General features: G+C 43.7%; 1 protein-coding gene across 1 annotated transcript; it reads left to right on the forward strand.

Moving 5' to 3' along the window:
- Positions 1-6,661: 6,661 nt before the first annotated feature.
- Positions 6,662-19,128, forward strand: LOC147001546 (T-cell-specific guanine nucleotide triphosphate-binding protein 2). Its single transcript, XM_085830075.1, has 2 exons — positions 6,662-6,972; positions 17,602-19,128. The coding sequence occupies exon 2, from the start codon at positions 17,620-17,622 to the stop codon at positions 18,865-18,867; it is 1,248 nt and encodes a 415-aa protein (XP_085686201.1). The 5' UTR covers positions 6,662-6,972; positions 17,602-17,619; the 3' UTR covers positions 18,868-19,128.
- The last annotated feature ends 841 nt before the right edge of the window (positions 19,129-19,969 follow it).

Raw genomic sequence — 19,969 nt, forward strand, 5'->3', positions numbered from 1 at the left:
TAAAGAACTCAAGAAGGTGGACTCCAGAAAAACAAATAACACCATTAAAAATGGGGCTCAGAACTGAACAAAGAATTCTCATCTGAGGAATACCTAATGGCAGAGAAGCACCTGAAAAAATGTTCAACATCCTTAATCATCAGGGAAATGCAAATCAAAACAACCCTGAGATTCCACCTCACACCAGTCAGAATGGCTAAGATCAAAAATTCAGGTGACAGCAGATGCTGGTGAGGATGTGGAGAAAGAGGAACACACCTCCATTTTTGGTGGGATTGCAAGCTTGTACAACCACTCTGGAAATCAATTTGGTGGTTCCTCAGAAAATTGGACATAATACTACCAGAGGATCCAGCAATACCTCTCCTGGGCATATATCCAGAAGATTTTCCAACCGGGAAGAAGGACACATGCTCCACTATGGTCATAGCAGCCTTATTTATAATAGCCAGAAGCTAGAAAGAACCCAGATGCCCCTCAACAGAGGAATGGATACAGAAAATGTGGTACATTTACACAATGGAGTACTACTCAGCTATTAAACGGAATGAATTTATGAAATTCCTAGGCAAATGGATGGACCTGGAGGGCATCATCCTGAGTGAGGTAACGCAATCACAAAGGAATTCACACAATATGTACTCACTGATAAGTGGATATTAGCCCAAAAACTTAGGATAGCCAAGATATAAGATACAATTTGCTAAACACATGAAACTCAAGAAGAACAAAGATCAAAGTATGGACACTGTGCCCCTTCTTAGAATTGGGAACAAAACACCCATGGAAAGAGTTACAGAGATAAAGTTTGGAGCTGAGACAAACGGATGGACCATCTAGAGACTGCCATATCCAGGGATCCACCCCATAATCAGCCTTGTAACCCTGACACCATTGCATACCGTAGCAAGATTTTGCTGAAAGGACCCAGATATGGCTGTCTCATGTGAGACAATGCCGGGGCCTAGCAAACACAGAAGTGGATGCTCACAGTCAGCTATTGGATGGATCACAGGGCCCCCAATGGAGGAGCTAGAGAAAGTACCCAAGGAGCTGGAGAGATCTGCAACCTATAGGTGGAACAACATTATGAACTAACCAGTACCCCAGAGCTCTTGACTCTAGATGCATATTTATTAAAAGATGGCCTAGTCAGCCATCACTGGAAAGAGAGGCCAATTGGAATTGCAAACTTTATATGCCCTAGTACAGGGGAACGCAAGGGCCAAAAAGTGGGAGTGGGTGGGTAGGGGAGTAGGGGGCAGTGTATTGGGGACTTTTTGGATAGCATTGGAAATGTAAATGAGAAAAAAACCTAATTAAAAAAAATAATTCTAAAAAAAAAAAAAACTACTTTGAGAAACCAAAAAAAAAAAAAAAAAAAGACACCGTCAATAAGACAAAAAGACCACCAACAGATTGGGAAAGGATCTTTACCTATCCCAAATCAGATAGGGGACTAATATACAATGTATATAAAGAACTCAAGAAGGTGGACTCCAGAAAATCAAATAACCCCATTAAAAATGGGGCTCAGAACTGAACAAAAAATTCTCACCTGAGGAATACCGAATGGCAGAGAAGCACCTGAAAAAATGTTCAACACCCTTAATCATCAGGGAAATGCAAATCAAAACAACCCTGAGATTCCACCTCACACCAGTCAGAATGGCTAAGATCAAAAATTCAGGTGACAGCAGATGCTGGTGAGGATGTGGAGAAAGAGGAACACTCCTCCATTTTTGGTGGGATTGCAAGCTTGTACAACCACTCTGGAAATCAGTCTGGCAGTTTCTCAGAAAATTGGACTTAGTACTACCGGAGGATCCCCCAATACCTCTCCTGGGCATATATCCAGAAGATGTTCCAACCGGGAAGAAGGACACATGCTCCACTATGATCATAGCAGCCTTATTTATAATATCAGAAGCTGGAAGAACCCAGATGCCCCTCAACAGAGGAATGGATACAAAAATTGTGGTACATTTACACAATGGAGTACTACTCAGCTATTAAAAAGAATGAATTTATGAAATTCCTAGGCAAATGGATAGACCTGGAGGGCATCATCCTGAGTGAGGTAACACAATCACAAAGGAACTCACACAATATGTACTCACTGATAAGTGGATATTAGCCCAGAAACTCAGGATACCCAAGATATAAAAGACAATTTGCTAAACACATGAAACTCAAGAATTACGAAGACCAATGTGTGGACACTTTGCCCCTTCTTAGAATTGGGAACAAAACACCCATGGAAGGAGTTACAGAGACAAAGTTTGGAGCTGAGACAAACGGATGGACCATCTAGAGACTGTCATATCCAGGGATCCACCCCATAATCAGCCTTGTAACCCTGACACCATTGCATACCGTAGCAAGATTTTGCTGAAAGGACCCAGATATAGCTGTCTCTTGTGAGACTATGCCAGGGCCTAGCAAACACAGAAGTGGATGCTCACAGTCAGCTATTGGATGGATTACAGAGCCCCCAATGGAGGAGCTAGAGAAAGTACCCAAGGAGCTAAAGGGAACTGCAACCCTATAGGTGGAACAACATTATGAACTAACCAGTACCACGGAGCTCTTGACTCTAGCTGCATATGTATCAAAAGCTATCCTAGTTGGCCATCACTGGAAAGAGAGGCCCATTTGACAAGCAAACTTTATATGCCCCAGTACAGGGGAACGCCAGGGCCAAAAAGTGGGAGTGGGTGGGTATGGGGTGGGGGAGGGTATGGGGGACTTTTGGGATAACATTGGAATTGTCAATGAAGAAAATACCTAATAAAAATATTTTAAAAAGGTCACATGCTCAACTATGATCATAGCAGCCTTATTTATAATAGCCATAAGTTGGAAAGAACCCAGATGCCCCTCAACAGAGGATTGGATACAGAAAATGTGGTACATTTACACAATGGAGTACTACTCAGCTATTAAAAAGAATGGAATATGAAATTCCTAGGCAAATAGATGGGCCTGGAGGGCATCATCCTGAGTGAGGTAACACAATCACAAAACAACTCACATAATATGTACTCACTGATAAGTGGATATTAGCCCAGAAACTTAGAATACCCAAGATATAAGATACAATTTGCTAAACACATGAAACTCAAGAATAACGAAGACCAAAGTGTGGACACTTTGCCCCTTCTTAGAATTGGGAACAAAACTCCCATGGAAGGAGTTACAGAGACAAAGTTTGGAGCTGAGACTAAAGGATGGACCATCTAGAGACTACCATATCCAGGGATCCATCCCATAATCAGCTTCCAAACGCTGACGCCATTGCATACACTAGCAAGACTTTGCTGAAAGGACCCAGATATAGCTGTCTCTTGTGAGACTATGCTGGGGCCTAGCAAACACAGAAATGGTTGCTCACATTCAGCTATTGGATGGATCATAGGGCCCAAAATGGAGGAGCTAGAGAAAGTACCCAAGGAGCTAAAGGGATCTGCAATCCTAGAGGTAGACCAAAAATATGAACTAACCTGTACCCCCCCCCCCCGAGCTCATTTCTCTAGCTGCATATGAATCAGAAGAAGGCCTAGTTGGCCATCAGTGGAAAGAGAGGCCCATTTGTCATGCAAACTTTATATGCCTCATTACAGGGAATCCACAGAGCCATGTAGTGGGAGTGGGTGGGTGGGGGAGTGTATAGGGGAGCATGTGGGGGACTTTTGGGATAGCATTGGAAATGTAAATGAAATAAATACCCAATAAAAATAAAATTTTAAAAAAATTCCACCTGAGAACTCCTGCAGCTGATTAACAACTGCCCCAGCTATTTCTACAAGAATAGGAGTCAAGATTAAACAGGCTACCTGAGAAGCTTTGCTTACTGGAGGTCTCCCTGCTTGCTTGCTTGCTTGCATGCTTGGTTGGCTAAGGCACCTGTTGGAGGTCTGGTACAGAATCAAGTGTCGCCCAAACCCAGACAAGAATGAGTTAATTTGCCAAAAATATTAACTTTGTGGGCTTTCCCTCTATAATCCTTTAGCTGGCAATAGCTGGGGCCTTAGCTAGAAAACTCTCTGGTTTTGTCTAAGCCAGTCTTTTTTAACAAAAAAGGCTCTAATTTACTTAAAGCAAAACTTAAGTCAAGCTGCAAAATCTCTAAACCCAAGAACCACACCAGGATAGTCTTCCCAGAGGTAAAAGCCATCACATGAGTTAGCACTTTCCCAGAGGAATCCAGAGGGGCAGAACAGCTTGGCTCCTTTGTGACCTTATCTAACCTGTGAATGTGGGAGTTGCCCCTTGATTCCTACAAACTAGCCATTTCCTGGAACTGAAACTGAATCTTACTCTGACTCCTCCTTGGGTGGTTTATATAAATAGGACTTAGATCCTGGCAGAAAAATGTAGAGAGCAAAGGCTGTGTATGGTTCAGTAGGTGCCTTAGCCATCCATGTAAACCAGAGTATCTACCATGAACTGTGCTAAAAGGATCACCCCTCAGATACAATAAGGCCTTATGTTGAACCTCAAACAACTTGACCTATCTAAAGGAGAATATATGGAGTGGGGCATTCCTTCTAGGCTCTGCCCAAAGTTACCTGCTAATAGCCATGTATGCCTCATTATAAAAGGGGCTGTTTCTCGCGCACAACACACACACACACACACACACACACACACACACACACACACACACACACACACACACACCTTATCCCGTCCTGCGGGATTCAGTTATTTGTGGGTGCGAGGGGGACCGCAAACCTGGAAGGAGATGGGAGGAATGGAAAGAAAGAAGGAGACCAAGCAAATTTGTCAATGTCTCCGTTTATTATGCTGAGGTGCCTTGTTTTAAAGCATACATCATGGGGAATAGGGAGGGGTTGAGGGGGAATTTTACAAAGAACAAAGAAGCAGGCATCTGCTGACATGAGGGCCTAAGTCAGGCACCAGGCAGCGGGCACTCTGCATCTTATCTCCGGAACATAGACCCTCCTTGACAGCCTTGGGTGTCAGGCTGGGCTCAGGCGTGACTCATGTCCTTGGATGTCATGGGAGTCAGGAAGAGATAGGGAAGAGGAGACTATAATTCAGCTTGTACAACCTCAGGTGCCAGGAAAGGAATAGGGAGGAGGGAGTGACAACAGGCTCCTATCACGAGGCCATTTGGCTTGTCAGGGAGATTGTGAAGGGCTTGCTTTCTCACGGGATGGTCTCTGACAACACCTCACTCTCTTACTCACTCTAACCCTAACCCTCTTACTCTCTTCTCTCTCTGTCCCTTCTCTCCCCAATCCCCTCCCTGCTCTTTTTCATGGGTTCATGGCTGGCCTCTACTCCTCTCCTCTCGCTTCTCCCCTCTCCCCTCTCCTCTCATCTCCTCTCCCCTCTCCTCTCATCTCCTCTCCCCTCTCCTCTCATCTCCTCTCCCCTCTCCCCTCTCCTCTCATCTCCTCTCTCCTCTCATCTCCTCTCCCCTCTCCTCTCATCTCCTCTCCCCTCTCCTTTCATCTCCTCTTCCCTCTCATCTCCCCTCTCCTCTCATCTCCTCTTCCCTCTCCTCTCATCTCCTCTCCCCTCTCCTATCATCTCCTCTCTCCCATCTTCTCTCCTCTCTGTTCTCTCCTCTGTCCTCGCTCTTCTCACTTCTCCTCTCTCCTGTCTCCCCTTTCCCCTCTCCCCTTCTTCCCTACAACCTATCCCCCTATTCCCTCTCTTCCTTTCCCCCATCCCCCTGTTCCCTTTCATCTCTTCCCAACTACCTTTCCCATGCCCTAAATAAACTCTATTCTATTTCTATGACTAGTGCCTCCCCTGGGGAAAATGCCTCAGCAGGGGCCCACAGAGGCATCCTCACTACCACCACCCACCAAACACACACACCATACTGCACCTCTATCAAACATATTCCTGGTTGTTTCTTTTTATAAAACACAATATAGTTGACATTTGATTCCTACAAACTAGCCATTTCCAGGGAAAGAAACTGAAACCTACTCTGATTACAGCCCCCCTCCTAGGTGGTTTAGATAAATAGGGCTCAGATCCTAGCAGAAAAATATAGAGAGCAAGAGCTGTGTGTGGAACAATAAGGACAAAGAAACTCAGAGAGATCAGACTGTCCATCCCACAGTGTCCTCATCTCTATGTGCAGTTCTTCCTGGGACACCAGCTTTGCTTATCGGCGGTCTCCCTGCTTGCTTGCTTGCTTGCTTGCTTGCTTGCTTGCTTGCTTGCTTGCTTGCTTGCTTGCTTGCTTGCCTGGTTGGCTATGGCACCTGCTGGAGATCTGGTACAGAATCAAGCCATGCCCAAACCCAGACAAGAATGAGTTAATTTACCCAAAATATTAACTTTGTGGGCTCTCCCTGAATAATCCTTTAGCTGACAATAGCTGGGGCCTTAGCTAGAAAACGCTCTGGTTTTGTCTAAGCCAGTCTCTTTTTAATAAAAAAGGCTCTAATTTACTTAAAGCAAAACTTAAGTCGGGCTGCAAAACCTCTAAACCCAAGACCGACACCAGGAGAGGTTTCCCAGGTGTAGAACACATCACATGAGTTAGCAGTCTCCCAGAGGAATCCAGGGGGTAAGAACAGCTTGGCTCCTTTGTGACCTTATCTACAGAAGAATTTGAGGAGTTTCCACTTGATTCCAACAAACTAGCCATTTCCAGGAATAGAAACTGAAACCTACTCTGACTACAGTCCCCCTCTTAGGTGGTTTAGATAAATAGGACTCAGATCCTGGCAGAAAAGTGTAGAGAGCAAGGGCTGTGTGTGGACCAGCAAGGACAAAGAAACTCAGGGAGATCCGACTGTCCATCCCACAGTCTCCTCCTTTCTATGTGCAGTTCTTCCTGGGACACCAGAACTCCACACCTCACGTCCTCTCTTCATAAACATCCTGAATCTGAATTCCAGTTTTAGATAAAGACCTTTCCTAAGAGGAAAGCCAGCACAGAAGTGTTATTGCCACCCGATCAAGGTCACCACTGCTGAGGTAAGTGAAGGGTGTCTAGGTTCAGCTTGTTTGATAATCCAAGATGTGTGATAGCATGAGAAGTGCTGTCCTGACACCAGGAAAGGAGAGCTCAGGGCTTTGTACTCAGGGAGAATCCTGGACCCTCAATGGCCATCTTCTGGACCACAGAGTATCCCAAAGCAGAGAAGGCAACCCCTTCCTTCCACCTGTGTGTTATGGACCATGCATGTCTTCTGGAGCAGTCAAGCTTGGAGAAAGATGCCAGGTTGGGATACTCAGATGCCCTTGGAGTCCGGGTTGTAGGCTCTTCTTTTGTCCCATGGAGATAAAGTCCCAGATCAGAAACAGCCACAGACAAGCTCTGGCAGATCATGTCAGGCCCTCTAGTTTTCAAAGATTTTTCTGCCCTCTGTCACTTGTTACTCTGAAGGGTCTATTTTGTAGTTCTTCCTGTTTCTCTCTTGCAGTGTGCAAAACAATTTGCTTCATGCATTCTGGACTTTCACTATAGTATGACTTCAGCAGTTTCTTTTTCTGCCCTGTGTATCTGGACTTCTACAATCCTCTTGTATATACCTGGGTATGATTTTTCTGTCCCTAAATTTGGTGACATTTTTGCTAGAAAAATTCCTCTATGTTGTCTGCGACTCCTGATAATCTCATATGGTCCACTCTGTTGTGAGCCTTCCCATTGAGCACGAAATTTAGTGAACCTTTAATCTCTAGCCTCATCCACCATTTTGAATGCATACTGCCAGCTGCAGGCTGCTGCTGTTGGGGAAAGCAGTCTCTGACGGGCTTCCATGACCCTCGATGTTTGAAGTATGTGCCATTTTCTCAGTAGGTTCAAGATTCTGAAGAGAGGTTTGGCGTTAGTAATGGTAATTAAGTCTTAAATCTTTCACAGTAGGATTTCATGACTGGAAATACTTGCCTTTGAGTCACATGGCACAGTTGGGGGCACATGTAGCTCTGCAGGTTTGCAAACTGTCGCTATTTGGCCAAGACCTCATGGAGCAATAAAGGCAGAGCAATGCCCTTGATACTGAGTCAAGAGAGACCCCAGAGCTGGCCAGCTTAGCATGGAACAGGCTGGGAAGCTTCTGGAAGGACATGGGGCTGCTTGGCACCTGGAGCCAATCTTGGGATTCCTGGGTGGGTGTCCAGACATGGCAATTGATGATCACCATGAGGTTACTGCTTGAGAACTCTGGAGGGCAGTGCTGGAAACTCTGGCTGGCTTGTCAGGGACAAGCCTGGCCAGGAGGCTGTTAAGATTAGAGGGCACCACCGAGAACTGTGCAGGCCATCTGGAGTGACTAAGAGAGGTTTTGAGGTAAAAAGTTGCGTTGGCTCTCAGGCTCTCGGGGCTCTCATTTTTAATCTCTACACCACCAACCAAAGATCATACTAGTACTGGTCCAAGGGCCCCAGGCCCTCCAGCACATAGGTAAGAAAGGACTGCATTTTCTGGCCTCAGTGGGAGAGTATGCACCTAACCCTTTAGAAATTTGATGCCCCAGGGAAGGGAGATGCATGGTGGTAGGGAACCCTCTCAGAGGCAAAGGGGAGGGGGAATGGGATGAAGAAATCTGGAAGAAGGGACCAGGAGGGGGACCAACATCTAAAATGTAAACAAATATAATAATTATTATTTTAAGAAAGCTGTGATGTGTAGGTTAGTCAGCAAAGGTTAGATGAACTTGGCCATCTAAGACCCAACAGTGTGAATGCTGATTGCCCTGGGTAAGTGGGTGGGTGGAAATCTGATAAGGCTGACAGGCCAGGGAGTGGGTAGGGGAAAGGCCTATCAGGCATTGCAGGTTGAGAGATCTGAAGTCTCAAAGGCATTGAGGGGTTGAGGGGTGGGTGGGTGGGTGGGTGGGTGGGTGGGTGGTAGACAGGAAGGTTGATCTTCTTCCTGTGCTGTTTCAAATATATGGCCTCTAATTCTTTATTACTGTAACATACCTATAAACAAATACATGAACTCAATCTGCTGAGTACATTTAGTGTAGCTTCTATACAGAGATATACAGATAAACAAGATAGGCAGATGAACGGGAGCAGATGGATAGACAGGCAGACAGACATATGTTAGGGCTGAACATGGGAACTAAATAACTTTGGGAATTCTTTTTTTTTTTTTAGAGTCATAGGTCAAAGGTTTTATTTTTTTTTAATATTTTTATTACATATTTTCCTCAATTACATTTCCAATATTATCCCAAAAGTCCCCCATAGCGCCCCCCACTTCCCTACCCACCCATTCCCATTCTTTTGGCCCTGGCATTCCCCTATATTGGGGCATATAAAGTTTGCAAGTCCAATGGGCCTCTCTTTCCATTGATGGCCGACTAGGCCATCTTTCGATACATATGCAGCTAGAGACAAGAGCTCCGGGGTTCTGGTTAGTACATCATGTTGTTCCAACAATAGGGTTGCAGATCCCTTTAGCTCCTTGGGTACTTTCTCTAGCTTCTCCATTGGGAGCCCTGTGATACATCCAATAGCTGACTGTGAACATCCACTCCTGTGTTTGCTAGGCCCCGGCATCGTCTCACAAGAGACAGCTATATTTGGGTCCTTTCAGCAAGATCTTACTAGTGTATGCAATGGTGTCAGCGTTTAGAAGCTGATTATGGGACAGATCCCTGGATACAGCAGTCTCTAAATGGTCCATCCTTTCATCACAGCTACGAACTTTGTCTCTGTAACTCCTTCCCTGGGTGTTTTGTTCCCAATTCTAAGAAGGTGCACAGTGTCCACACTTTGGTCTTCATTCTTCTTGAGTTTCATGCGTTTATCAAATTGTATCTTATATCTTGGGTATCCTAAGTTTTGGGCTAATATCCACTTATCAATGAATACATATTGTGTGAGTTCTTTTGTGATTGTGTTACTTCACTCAAGATGATACCCTCCAGGTCCATCCATTTGGCTAGGAATTTCATAAATTCATTCTTTTTAATAGCTGAGTAGTACTCCATTGTGTAAATGTACCATAATTTCTGTATCCATTCCTCTGTTGAGGGACATCTGGGTTCTTTCCAGCTTCTGGCTATTATAAATAGGGCTGCTATGAACATAGTGGAGCATGTGTCCTTTTTACCGGTTGGGACACCTTCTGGATATATGCCCAGGAGAGGTATTGCTGGATCCTCCGGTAGTACTATGTCCAATTTTCTGAGGAACCGCCAGACTGATTTCCAGAGTGGTTGTACAAGCTTGCAATCCCACCAACAATGGAGGAGTGTTCCACTTTCTCCACATCCTCGCCAGCATCTGCTGTCACCTGAATTTTTGATCTTAGACATTCTGACTGGTGTGAGGTGGAATCTCAGGGTTGTTTTGATTTGCATTTCCCTGATGATTAAGGATGTTGAACATTTTTTCAGGTGCTTCTCTGCCATTCGGTATTCCTCAGGTGAGAATTCTTTGTTCAGTTCTGAGCCCCATTTTTTAATGGGGTTATTTGACTTTCTGGAGTCCACCTTCTTGAGTTCTTTATATATATTGGATATTAGTCCCTTATCTGATTTAGGATAGGTGAAGATCCTTTCCCAATCTGTTGGTGGTTTTTTTGTCTTATTGATGGTGTCTTTAGCCTTGCAGAAGCTTTGTAGTTTCATGAGGTCCCACTTGTCAATTCTCCATCTTACAGCACAAGCCATTACTGTTCTATTCAGGAATTTTTCCCCTGTGCCCATATCTTCAAGGCTTTTCCCCACTTTCTCCTCTATAAGTTTCAGTGTCTCTGGTTTTATGTGAAGTTCCTTGATCCACTTAGACTTGACCTTAGTACAAGGAGATAAGAATGGATCGATTCGCATTCTTCTACATGTTAACAACCAGTTGTGCCAGCACCATTTGTTGAAAATGCTGTCTTTCTTCCACTGGATGTTTTTAGCTCCCTTGTCGAAGATCAAGTGACCATAGGTGTGTGGGTTCATTTCTGGGTCTTCAATTCTATTCCATTGGTCTATTTGTCTGTCACTATACCAGTACCATGCAGTTTTTATCACAATTGCTCTGTAGTAGAGCTTTAGGTCCGGCATGGTGATTCCACCAGAGGTTCTTTTATCCTTGAGGAGAGTTTTTGCTATCCTAGGTTTTTTGTTATTCCAGATGAATTTGCAGATTGCACTTTCTAATTCGTTGAAGAATTGATTTGGAATTTTGATGGGGATTGCATTGAATCTGTAGATTGCTTTTGGCAAGATAGCCATTTTTACAATGTTGATCCTGCCAATCCATGAGCATGGGAGATCTTTCCATCTTCTGAGATCTTCTATAATTTCTTTCTTCAGAGACTTGAAGTTTTTATTATACAGATCTTTCACTTCCTTAGTTAGAGTCACGCCAAGATATTTTATATTATTTGTGACTATTGAGAAGGGTGTTGTTTCCCTAATTTCTTTCTCAGCCTGTTTATTCTTTGTGTAGAGAAAGGCCATTGATTTGTTTGAGTTAATTTTATATCCAGCTACTTCACCAAAGCTGTTTATCAGGCTTAGGAGTTCTCTGGTGGAATTTTTAGGGTCACTTATATATACTATCATATCATCTGCAAAAAGTGATATTTTGACTTCATCTTTTCCAATTTGTATCCCTTTGATCTCCTTTTGTTGTCGAATTGCTCTGGCTAGGACTTCAAGTACAATGTTGAATAGGTATGGAGAAAGTGGACAGCCTTGTCTAGTCCCTGATTTTAGAGGGATTGCTTCAAGCTTCTCACCATTTACTTTGATGTTGGCTACTGGTTTGCTGTAGATTGCTTTTATCATGTTTAGGTATGGGCCTTGAATTCCTGATCTTTCCAAGACTTTTATCATGAATGGGTGTTGGATCTTGTCAAATGCTTTTTCCGCATCTAACGAGATGACCATGTGGTTTTTGTCTTTGAGTTTGTTTATATACTGGATTACGTTGATGGATTTCCGTATATTGAACCATCCCTGCATCCCTGGGATGAAACCTACTTGGTCAGGATGGATGATTGTTTTGATGTGTTCTTGGATTCGGTTAGCAAGAACTTTATTGAGGATTTTTGCATCAATATTCATAAGGGATATTGGTCTGAAGTTTTCTATCTTTGTTGGGTCTTTTTGTGGTTTAGGTATCAGAGTAATTGTGGCTTCATAGAATGAGTTGGGTAGAGTACCTTCTGTTTCTATTTTGTGGAATAGTTTGTGAAGAACTGGGATTAGATCTTCTTTGAAGGTCTGATAGAACTCTGCACTAAACCCATCTGGTCCTGGGCTTTTTTTAGTTGGGAGATTATTAATGACTGCTTCTATTTCTTTGGGGGATATAGGGCTGTTTAGATCATTAACCTGATCTTGATTCAACTTTGGTACCTGGTATCTGTCTAGGAACTTCTCCATTTCATCCAGGTTCTCCAGTTTTGTTGAGCATAGCCTTTGGTAGAAGGATCTGATGGTGTTTTGGATGTCTTCAGGATCTGTTGTTATGTCTCCTTTTTCATTTCTGATTTTGTTAATTAGGATGCTTTGCCTGTGCCCTCTAGTGAGTCTGGCTAAGGGTTTATCTATCTTGTTGATTTTCTCAAAGAACCAGCTCCTTGATTGGTTGATTCTTTGAATAGTTTTTCTTGTTTCCACTTGGTTGATATCACCCCTGAGTTTGATTATTTCCTGCCGTCTACTCCTCTTGGGTGAATTTGCTTTCTTTTGTTCTAGTGCTTTTAGGTGTGTTGTCAAGCTGCTAATGTGTGCTCTCTCTAGTTTCCTTTTGGAGGCACTCAGAGCTATGAGTTTTCCTCTTAAAAATGCTTTCATTGCGTCCCATAAGTTTGGGTATGTTGTGGCTTCATTTTCATTGAACTCTAAAAAGTCCTTAATTTCTTTCTTTATTCCTTCCTTGACCAAGGTATCATTGAGAAGAGTGTTGTTCAGTTTCCACGTGAAGGTTGGCTTTCTATTATTTATTTTGTTATTGAAGATCAGCCTTAGTCCATGGTGATCTGATAGGATGCATGGGACAATTTCAATATTTTTATATCTGTTGAGGCCTGTTTTGTGACCAATTATGTGGTCAATTTTGGAGAAGGTACCATGAGGTGCTGAGAAGAAGGTATATCCTTTTGTTTTAGGATAGAATGTTCTGTAGATATCTGCCAGATCCATTTGATTCATAATTTCTGTTAGTTTCACTGTGTCCCTGTTTAGTTTCCGTTTCCATGATCTGTCCATTGGTGAAAGTGGTGTGTTGAAGTCTCCCACTATTATTGTATGAGGTGCAATGTGTGCTTTGAGCTTTACTAAAGTTTCTTTAATGAATGTGGCTGCCTTTGTATTTGGAGCATAGATATTCAGGATTGATAGTTCCTCTTGGAGGATTTTACCTTTGATGAGTATGAAGTGTCCCTCCCTGTCTTTTTTAATGACTTTGGGTTGGAAGTCAATCTTATCAGATATTAGAATGGCTACTCCAGCTTGTTTCTTCATGCCATTTGCTTGGAAAATTGTTTTCCAGCCTTTCATTCTGAGGTAGTGTCTATCCTTTTCTCTGAGATGAGTTTCCTGTAAGCAGCAAAATGTTGGGTCTTGTTTGTGTAGCCAGTTTGTTAGTCTATGTCTTTTTATCGGGGAGTTGAGTCCATTGATATTAAGAGATATTAAGGAAAAGTAATTGTTGTTTCCTGTTATTTTTGATGTTAAAGTTGGCATTTTGTTCTTGTGGCTGTCTTCTTTTAGGTTTGTTGAGGGATTACCTTCTTGTTGTTTCTAGGGCGTGGTTCCTGTCCTTGTATTGTTTTTTTTCTGTTATTATCCTTTGAAGGGCTGGATTCGTGGAGAGATAATGTGTGAATTTGGTTTTGTCGTGGAATACTTTGGTTTCTCCATCTATGTTAATTGAGAGTTTGGCTGGGTATAGTAGCCTGGGCTGGAATTTGTGTTCTTTTAGTGTCTGTATAACATCCGTCCAGGATCTTCTGGCTTTCATAGTCTCTGGTGAAAAGTCTGGTGTAATTCTGATAGGCTTGCCTTTATATGTTACTTGGCCTTTTTCTCTTACTGCTTTTAGTATTCTATCTTTATTTAGAGCATTTGTTGCTCTGATTATTATGTGTCGGGAGGTATTTCTTTTCTGGTCCAGTCTATTTGGAGTTCTGTAGGCTTCTTGTATGTTCATGGGCATCTCTTTCTTTAGATTTGGGAAGTTTTCTTCTATAATTTTGTTGAAGATGTTTGCTGGTCCTTTGAGTTGAAAATCTTCATTCTCATCCACTCCTATTATCCGTAGGTTTGGTCTTCTCATTATGTCCTGTATTTCTTGGATGTTTTGAGTTAGGATCTTTTTGCATTTTACATTTTCCTTGATTGTTGTGCCGATGTTCTCTATGGAATCTTCTGCACCTGAGATTCTCTCTTCCATCTCTTGTATTCTGTTGCTGATGCTCGTATCTATGGTTCCAGATTTCTTTCCTAGGGTTTCTATCTCCAGTGTTGCCTCATTTTGGGTTTTCTTTATTGTGTCTACTTCCCTTTTTAGGTCTAGTATGGTTTTGTTCATTTCCATCATCTGTTTGGATGTGTTTTCCTGTTTTTCTGTAAGGACTTCTACCTGTTTGATTATGTTATCATGTTTTTCTTTAAGGATTTGTAAGTCTTTAGCAGTGTTCTCCTGCAATTCTTTAAGGGATTTTTGTGCTTCCTCTTTATTGTCTTCTGCCTTTTTATCAGTGTTCTCCTGCATTTCTTTAAGTGTGTTATTAAAGTCCTTCTTGAAGTCCTCTATCATCATCAGGAGATATGCTTTTAAATCCGTGTCTAGCTTTTCCAGTGTGTTGGGGTGCCCTGGACTGGGCGAAGTGGGGGTGCTGGGTTCTGATGATGGTGAGTGGTCTTGGTTCCTGTTAGTAAGATTATTACGTTTACCTTTCGCCATCTGGTAATCTCTGGGGTTAGTTGTTATCGTTGTCACTATTTAAAGATTGGAGCAGAAGCTGTGTTCCACTCACCCGCAGTCTCTAAATCCTGCGGCGGGGGTCGTGGGTAGCTGACGGTACCCCGGTGCTGGTCCAGCCGGAAGAGGCCTGTGGTCCTACTCAGGCCGGTTTTCTGCTTCCCTAACTAATGCAGTCTCTGGTCCCGCGTGCAATTGGATTGGAGCAGAAGCTGTGTTCCACTCTCCAGAAGTCTTAAGATCCTGTGGTGGGTGTTGTGGGTAGCTGGTGAGTGTCAGCCGACCCTGCGCCCCAGCTGTCCCGGTGCTTTTCTGACCGGAAGAGGGTTGTGGCCCTATGTAGGCTGGATTTCTCTCTCCCCAACCAGAGCAGTCTCAGGTCCCGCGTGATTGGACTGGAGCAGAAGCTGTGTTCCACTCACCAGCAGTCCCAAAATCCTGTGGCGGGGGTCGTGGGTAGCTGGCGGGTGTCAGGCAACCCTGCGCTCCTGCTACCCTGGCGCTGATCCGGCCGGGTGAGGCCTGTGGCCCTACTCAGGCCGGTTTCTGCTTCCCTAACTAATGCAGTCTCAGGTCCCGCGCAATTGGATTGGAGCAGAAGCTGTGTTCCACTCACCAGCAGTCCCAAAATCCTGCGGCGGGGGTCGTGGGTAGCTGGCGGGTGTCAGGCAACCCTGCGCTCCCGCTACCCCGGCGCTGATCCGGCTGGATGAGGCCTGTGGTCCTACTCAGGCCGGTTTTCTGCTTCCCTCAACTTTGGTAATTCTTTAGGGAGCTCATCGCTGGGTAAGGCTAACTCTGCCACTTTGCAGCTTTTTATTGCTTGTGACACTTCGCCTACGTGTGACAATCCATGCAATTTCCCACATCCACGTAGGTACGTCGTCCACTGGTACTGTTACTGTTCAGGTCTGTTTAATGGCCACATTGCTGAGATTTCACAAGTATATCATTCCTGTGACATCTAGAAGACTCAGTCTTGCAGCAGACTTTCTGGTCTTTTGACTCTGTAGTCTTTCTGCACCCTCTTCTGCAGTGTTGCCTGTCTTAGGTGTAAGGCTTATGTTGTATCAACTGAGGCTGAGCACCTCACAGTCAATTGCTGTCTTCATTGTGACTAGTTGTGGCTTTCTGACATGATCTCTGACTGCTGGGAAAAGGAGCATCTTTAATGGCTAGTGAGTGAGAGTCCCACATACCTGTGGGTATAAAGATAAGTATTCAGAAGCAGTGAGGAATTATATTTGGATGGGAAACTGGCCTTAGTGGGCTCTCTTCTGAGACCTTTGACCTACATGGCCACATATGGCTCATTAGGTTTTCACTTACCTGGCATGATTTTCTTCCTGTTCAGATAGCTTGAAGTCAAACTAGACAGTGGTCTGTCATCACCAACACACAAATGCCACAATGACACCTTTAGAGTTATCTCAATGTGATGGTGGTCATTGTACTTCATAGGTCTCACAGGTAGGTAGGCTATTCCTTTCCTCCCTTGGCAACATTCCAGCACCTTCTGATATTATGAAAACTGGTCCTCAGGAAAACACTTCTGGGTCAGATTCAGCTCAATTTCTCCAAGTTCTGTATCTGAAGTATGTGGTGACTTCACAAAAGGGACCTTCAACTTCTGAGGCTCAAATAAGGTCAACAGCAATAGCAAGTATTGGGGGAGTTTCATGTACACCACTGACAAACAACTCAAAATTTCTCCTGCCTGACAATGAAGTTTCTGTTACTCTGTGGCTCATGGGGAAGGCATTCTCAGCCATAGGAAGTGACATCACTTCATTTAAAGTATACACATATGTAGGCATGTGTTCCTACATGTACTATAAAAAATTTACGTAAATATGGAATAGTGATTCCCAATGTAGTCTTTTTCCATAGTTTTGTTTTAACTCTTTTTCCAAGTTAATCCATGTGTTTTCTTGAGTATATGAGCCAAGGTGATTTCTAGAAATGTTTTTACCTTAAAATTATGGACTACATTACGCACAATTTTTGTCAGAGTTCTCCCAGAATGTACCCCTCAGTGCTGGCTGTGTCTGCTGGATGCACAATCTCTTGGAAGCTGTGGTTCTTAGTTTGTCTTGAGTTCCAACCTCATCAACCCAGAGAGCACAGTTCCAGGGAACATAAAACTTGATCTTCTGAACAGCAGGAAGCAGGGCTCACTGGGCCCTCTTAGGAGTCTGCCTACCACACAGGCCATGTCCCACTTCCTCTAAGACAAAAGGGAGAACTTGCAGTTGATTGGACATTCTTTTCAAATCAGTCTTTACTCCCGTTTTCCTGTGTCATTCCCTCATTATATGATAACCTATACAATGAGGCTAGAGTTCCAGAGACCCTATGGACATCTTAGGAAAGGGTTCACATAAGGTTGAGGACACAGTCAGGGGAAGTATTGCTTCTTTTGCATTGAATGTACTGCTCTGTCCTTTTAGACTGCAGTGGGTAACTGTACAGAGTCAGTGGAGTCTGACTTAGACCAGCAAGTGTGAGGAAATTTCTAGGAGAAAGCAAAATCTGAACAAGAGGACTTGGTCTATCCTGGTCAGCAGTAGAAGCAGCAACTGAGAGAAATGCGGGAAGGCAATACTGGCTCTCATGGGGGACTGGGGAGGGTCCTGCTTTACTGTACAAGCAAACAGCAAGGCTTGTCCTGCTTTAATTAATGATTAGCATTTCTCTCCTCTCTTCTCCATTCAGCTTCTGTAATACAGAGCCATGGCTTGGGCCTCCAGCTTTGATGCATTCTTCAAGAATTTTAAGAGGGAAAGCAAAATCATCTCTGAAGATAACATCACCTTGATTATGGCTTACACAGAGGAAAGTAAGCTACAGAAAGCTGTTTCTGTAATTGAAAAGGCACTGAGAGACATCGAGAGTGCTCCTCTGCACATAGCTGTGACAGGGGAAACAGGCACAGGGAAGTCCACTTTTATCAATGCCCTGAGGGGGGTGGAGCAGGAAGGAGAAGCTGCAGCTTCCACTGGGGCAGTAGAGACAACCATGAAGAGAACTCCATACCCACACCCAAAGCTTCCCAATGTGACAATATGGGACCTGCCTGGCATTGGGAGCACTGACTTCACACCACAAAACTATCTGACAGAAATGAAGTTTGGTGAGTACGACTTCTTCATTATCATCTCAGCTACTCGCTTCAAAGAAAATGATGCACAACTGGCCAAAGCCATTGCAGATATGGAGATGAATTTCTACTTTGTCAGAACCAAGATAGACAACGACTTACATAATGAACAGAAGGGTAAGCCTAAGACATTCAATAAGGAGAAACTCCTCACGAAAATTAGAGATGACTGCTCCAGTCATCTTCAGAAGGCTCTCTGCAGTGAGCCTCCAGTCTTCCTAGTCTCTAGCTTTGATATATCGAAGTATGACTTCCCAAAGCTGGAAACTAAACTCCTACAGGATCTCCCAGCCCACAAGCGCCACATCTTCTCACTGTCTTTGCAAAGTCTTACTGAGGCCACCATTAACTGCAAGAGAGATTCCCTGAAGCAAAAAGTCTTCCTAGAAGCCATAAAGGCTGGAGCATTAGCCACCATTCCACTTGCTGGCATGATCAGCGATATCTTAGAGAATCTGGATGAAACATTCAATCTCTACAGGTCTTACTTTGGGCTGGATGATGCTTCACTGGAAAACATTGCCAACGATTTGAACATGTCTGTGGATGACATCAAGGTACACCTTCGATTTCCCCATTTGTTTGCAGAACACAATGATGAGTCCCTAAAAGACAAGCTATTTAAATATATCAAACACATTTCTTCGGTTACTGGTGGGCCACTCGCTACAGTAACTTACTATCGCATGACTTATTATTTGCAGATTCTCTTTCTTGATACTGCAGCCAATGATGCCATAGCTCTTCTGAATAGTACAGCGCTTTTTGAGAAGAAGGTGGGACCATATATATCTGAGCCCCCTGAGTACTGGGAAGCTTGAAAAAATAAGGCATGAGTTCCAATCAGTGTTCACTCTTAGCTTTACCTTGGGCACGACTTCTAGCCTAGTCCTGAGGAGGGGTGGAAAGTCTCAGTGGCAGGCCAGTGGATTCATGCTTTCCCTTCTCCGGATCCAGAAGATCACCATGGCAAGGGCTTATAGTGCTTATAGTAGAAAAAAAGAGTCTTCAACATCGTGCAAATATGAGAGAAAAGTATGTTTGCATTAAAATCATTTCTAAAAAATAAAACAAACACATGATGTGGCTTTGGTTTGCATTTTTCTCCTCAAATAAATCCTGGGTCTTTTACTCCTGCGAGAGTTTTCTCCTGCTTTTGTATTCTCACGGGCAGCTCTGATTGTCACATTGCCAAGTGGTATTTTGGAAACAGGGACAGCGGGTACCCTACAGAGTGTAGACAAACAAAGTTTAAACCAGAACTGGGTGTTCTAGGAGATTCTACGTGTTGTCAAGTTAACAATTAACATTAATAACCCCATGTAGTAACCAAACCCCGGATCTTTGCTGACCACGGTGGTATTGGTGCTTTGTCACTAAGGCATGTAAGCACCTCCACATTGCTTCTTCATAGGTGTATAGATGTATGGAAGATTGTTTTAAGCTAGTCACTCCGATGTGCCCTGCCACACTAGGCTTTATTTATTCTTTGCATCTATTGATTCCCTGAACTCTGTGGTCCTCCCTCTTTCCAGCCTCCACTGACACTTTTCTCCAGTCAGTTCAACCATCAACTCACGTGAGAGAACGGAGGGAACCTGCCTCTGTGTCCTGTGGCAGAGGTTGTCACACGTACATTGTGGCCTGAAGATGAATATGAGCCTGTGGAGAGATGTGCCCACCCACACTCCTAAAATATAAACCCCTGACTCAGTATAGAAAACACTCACTGCCCAAAGTTAGGTCAGACTCTAATCTGCTTCTGTGTGTTTCAATACTTCACAGAGGAAAGCTGTTGCTGACACCTTGCAGAAAGAAGTTGTCAGCAGCTAGCATGGACTCTGAAGGGAAGCTAGACAGCCCATGATGGCAAACATGGCTCTCCAAGCCTTGCCCTTCTCCTCCATTCCCTCTGCCTTGCTA

Source organism: Mus caroli, unplaced genomic scaffold (assembly GCF_978045245.1).
Source record: "Mus caroli unplaced genomic scaffold, Mus_caroli_1 scaffold_13, whole genome shotgun sequence".
In the NCBI taxonomy this organism is placed as follows: Eukaryota; Metazoa; Chordata; class Mammalia; order Rodentia; family Muridae; genus Mus; species Mus caroli.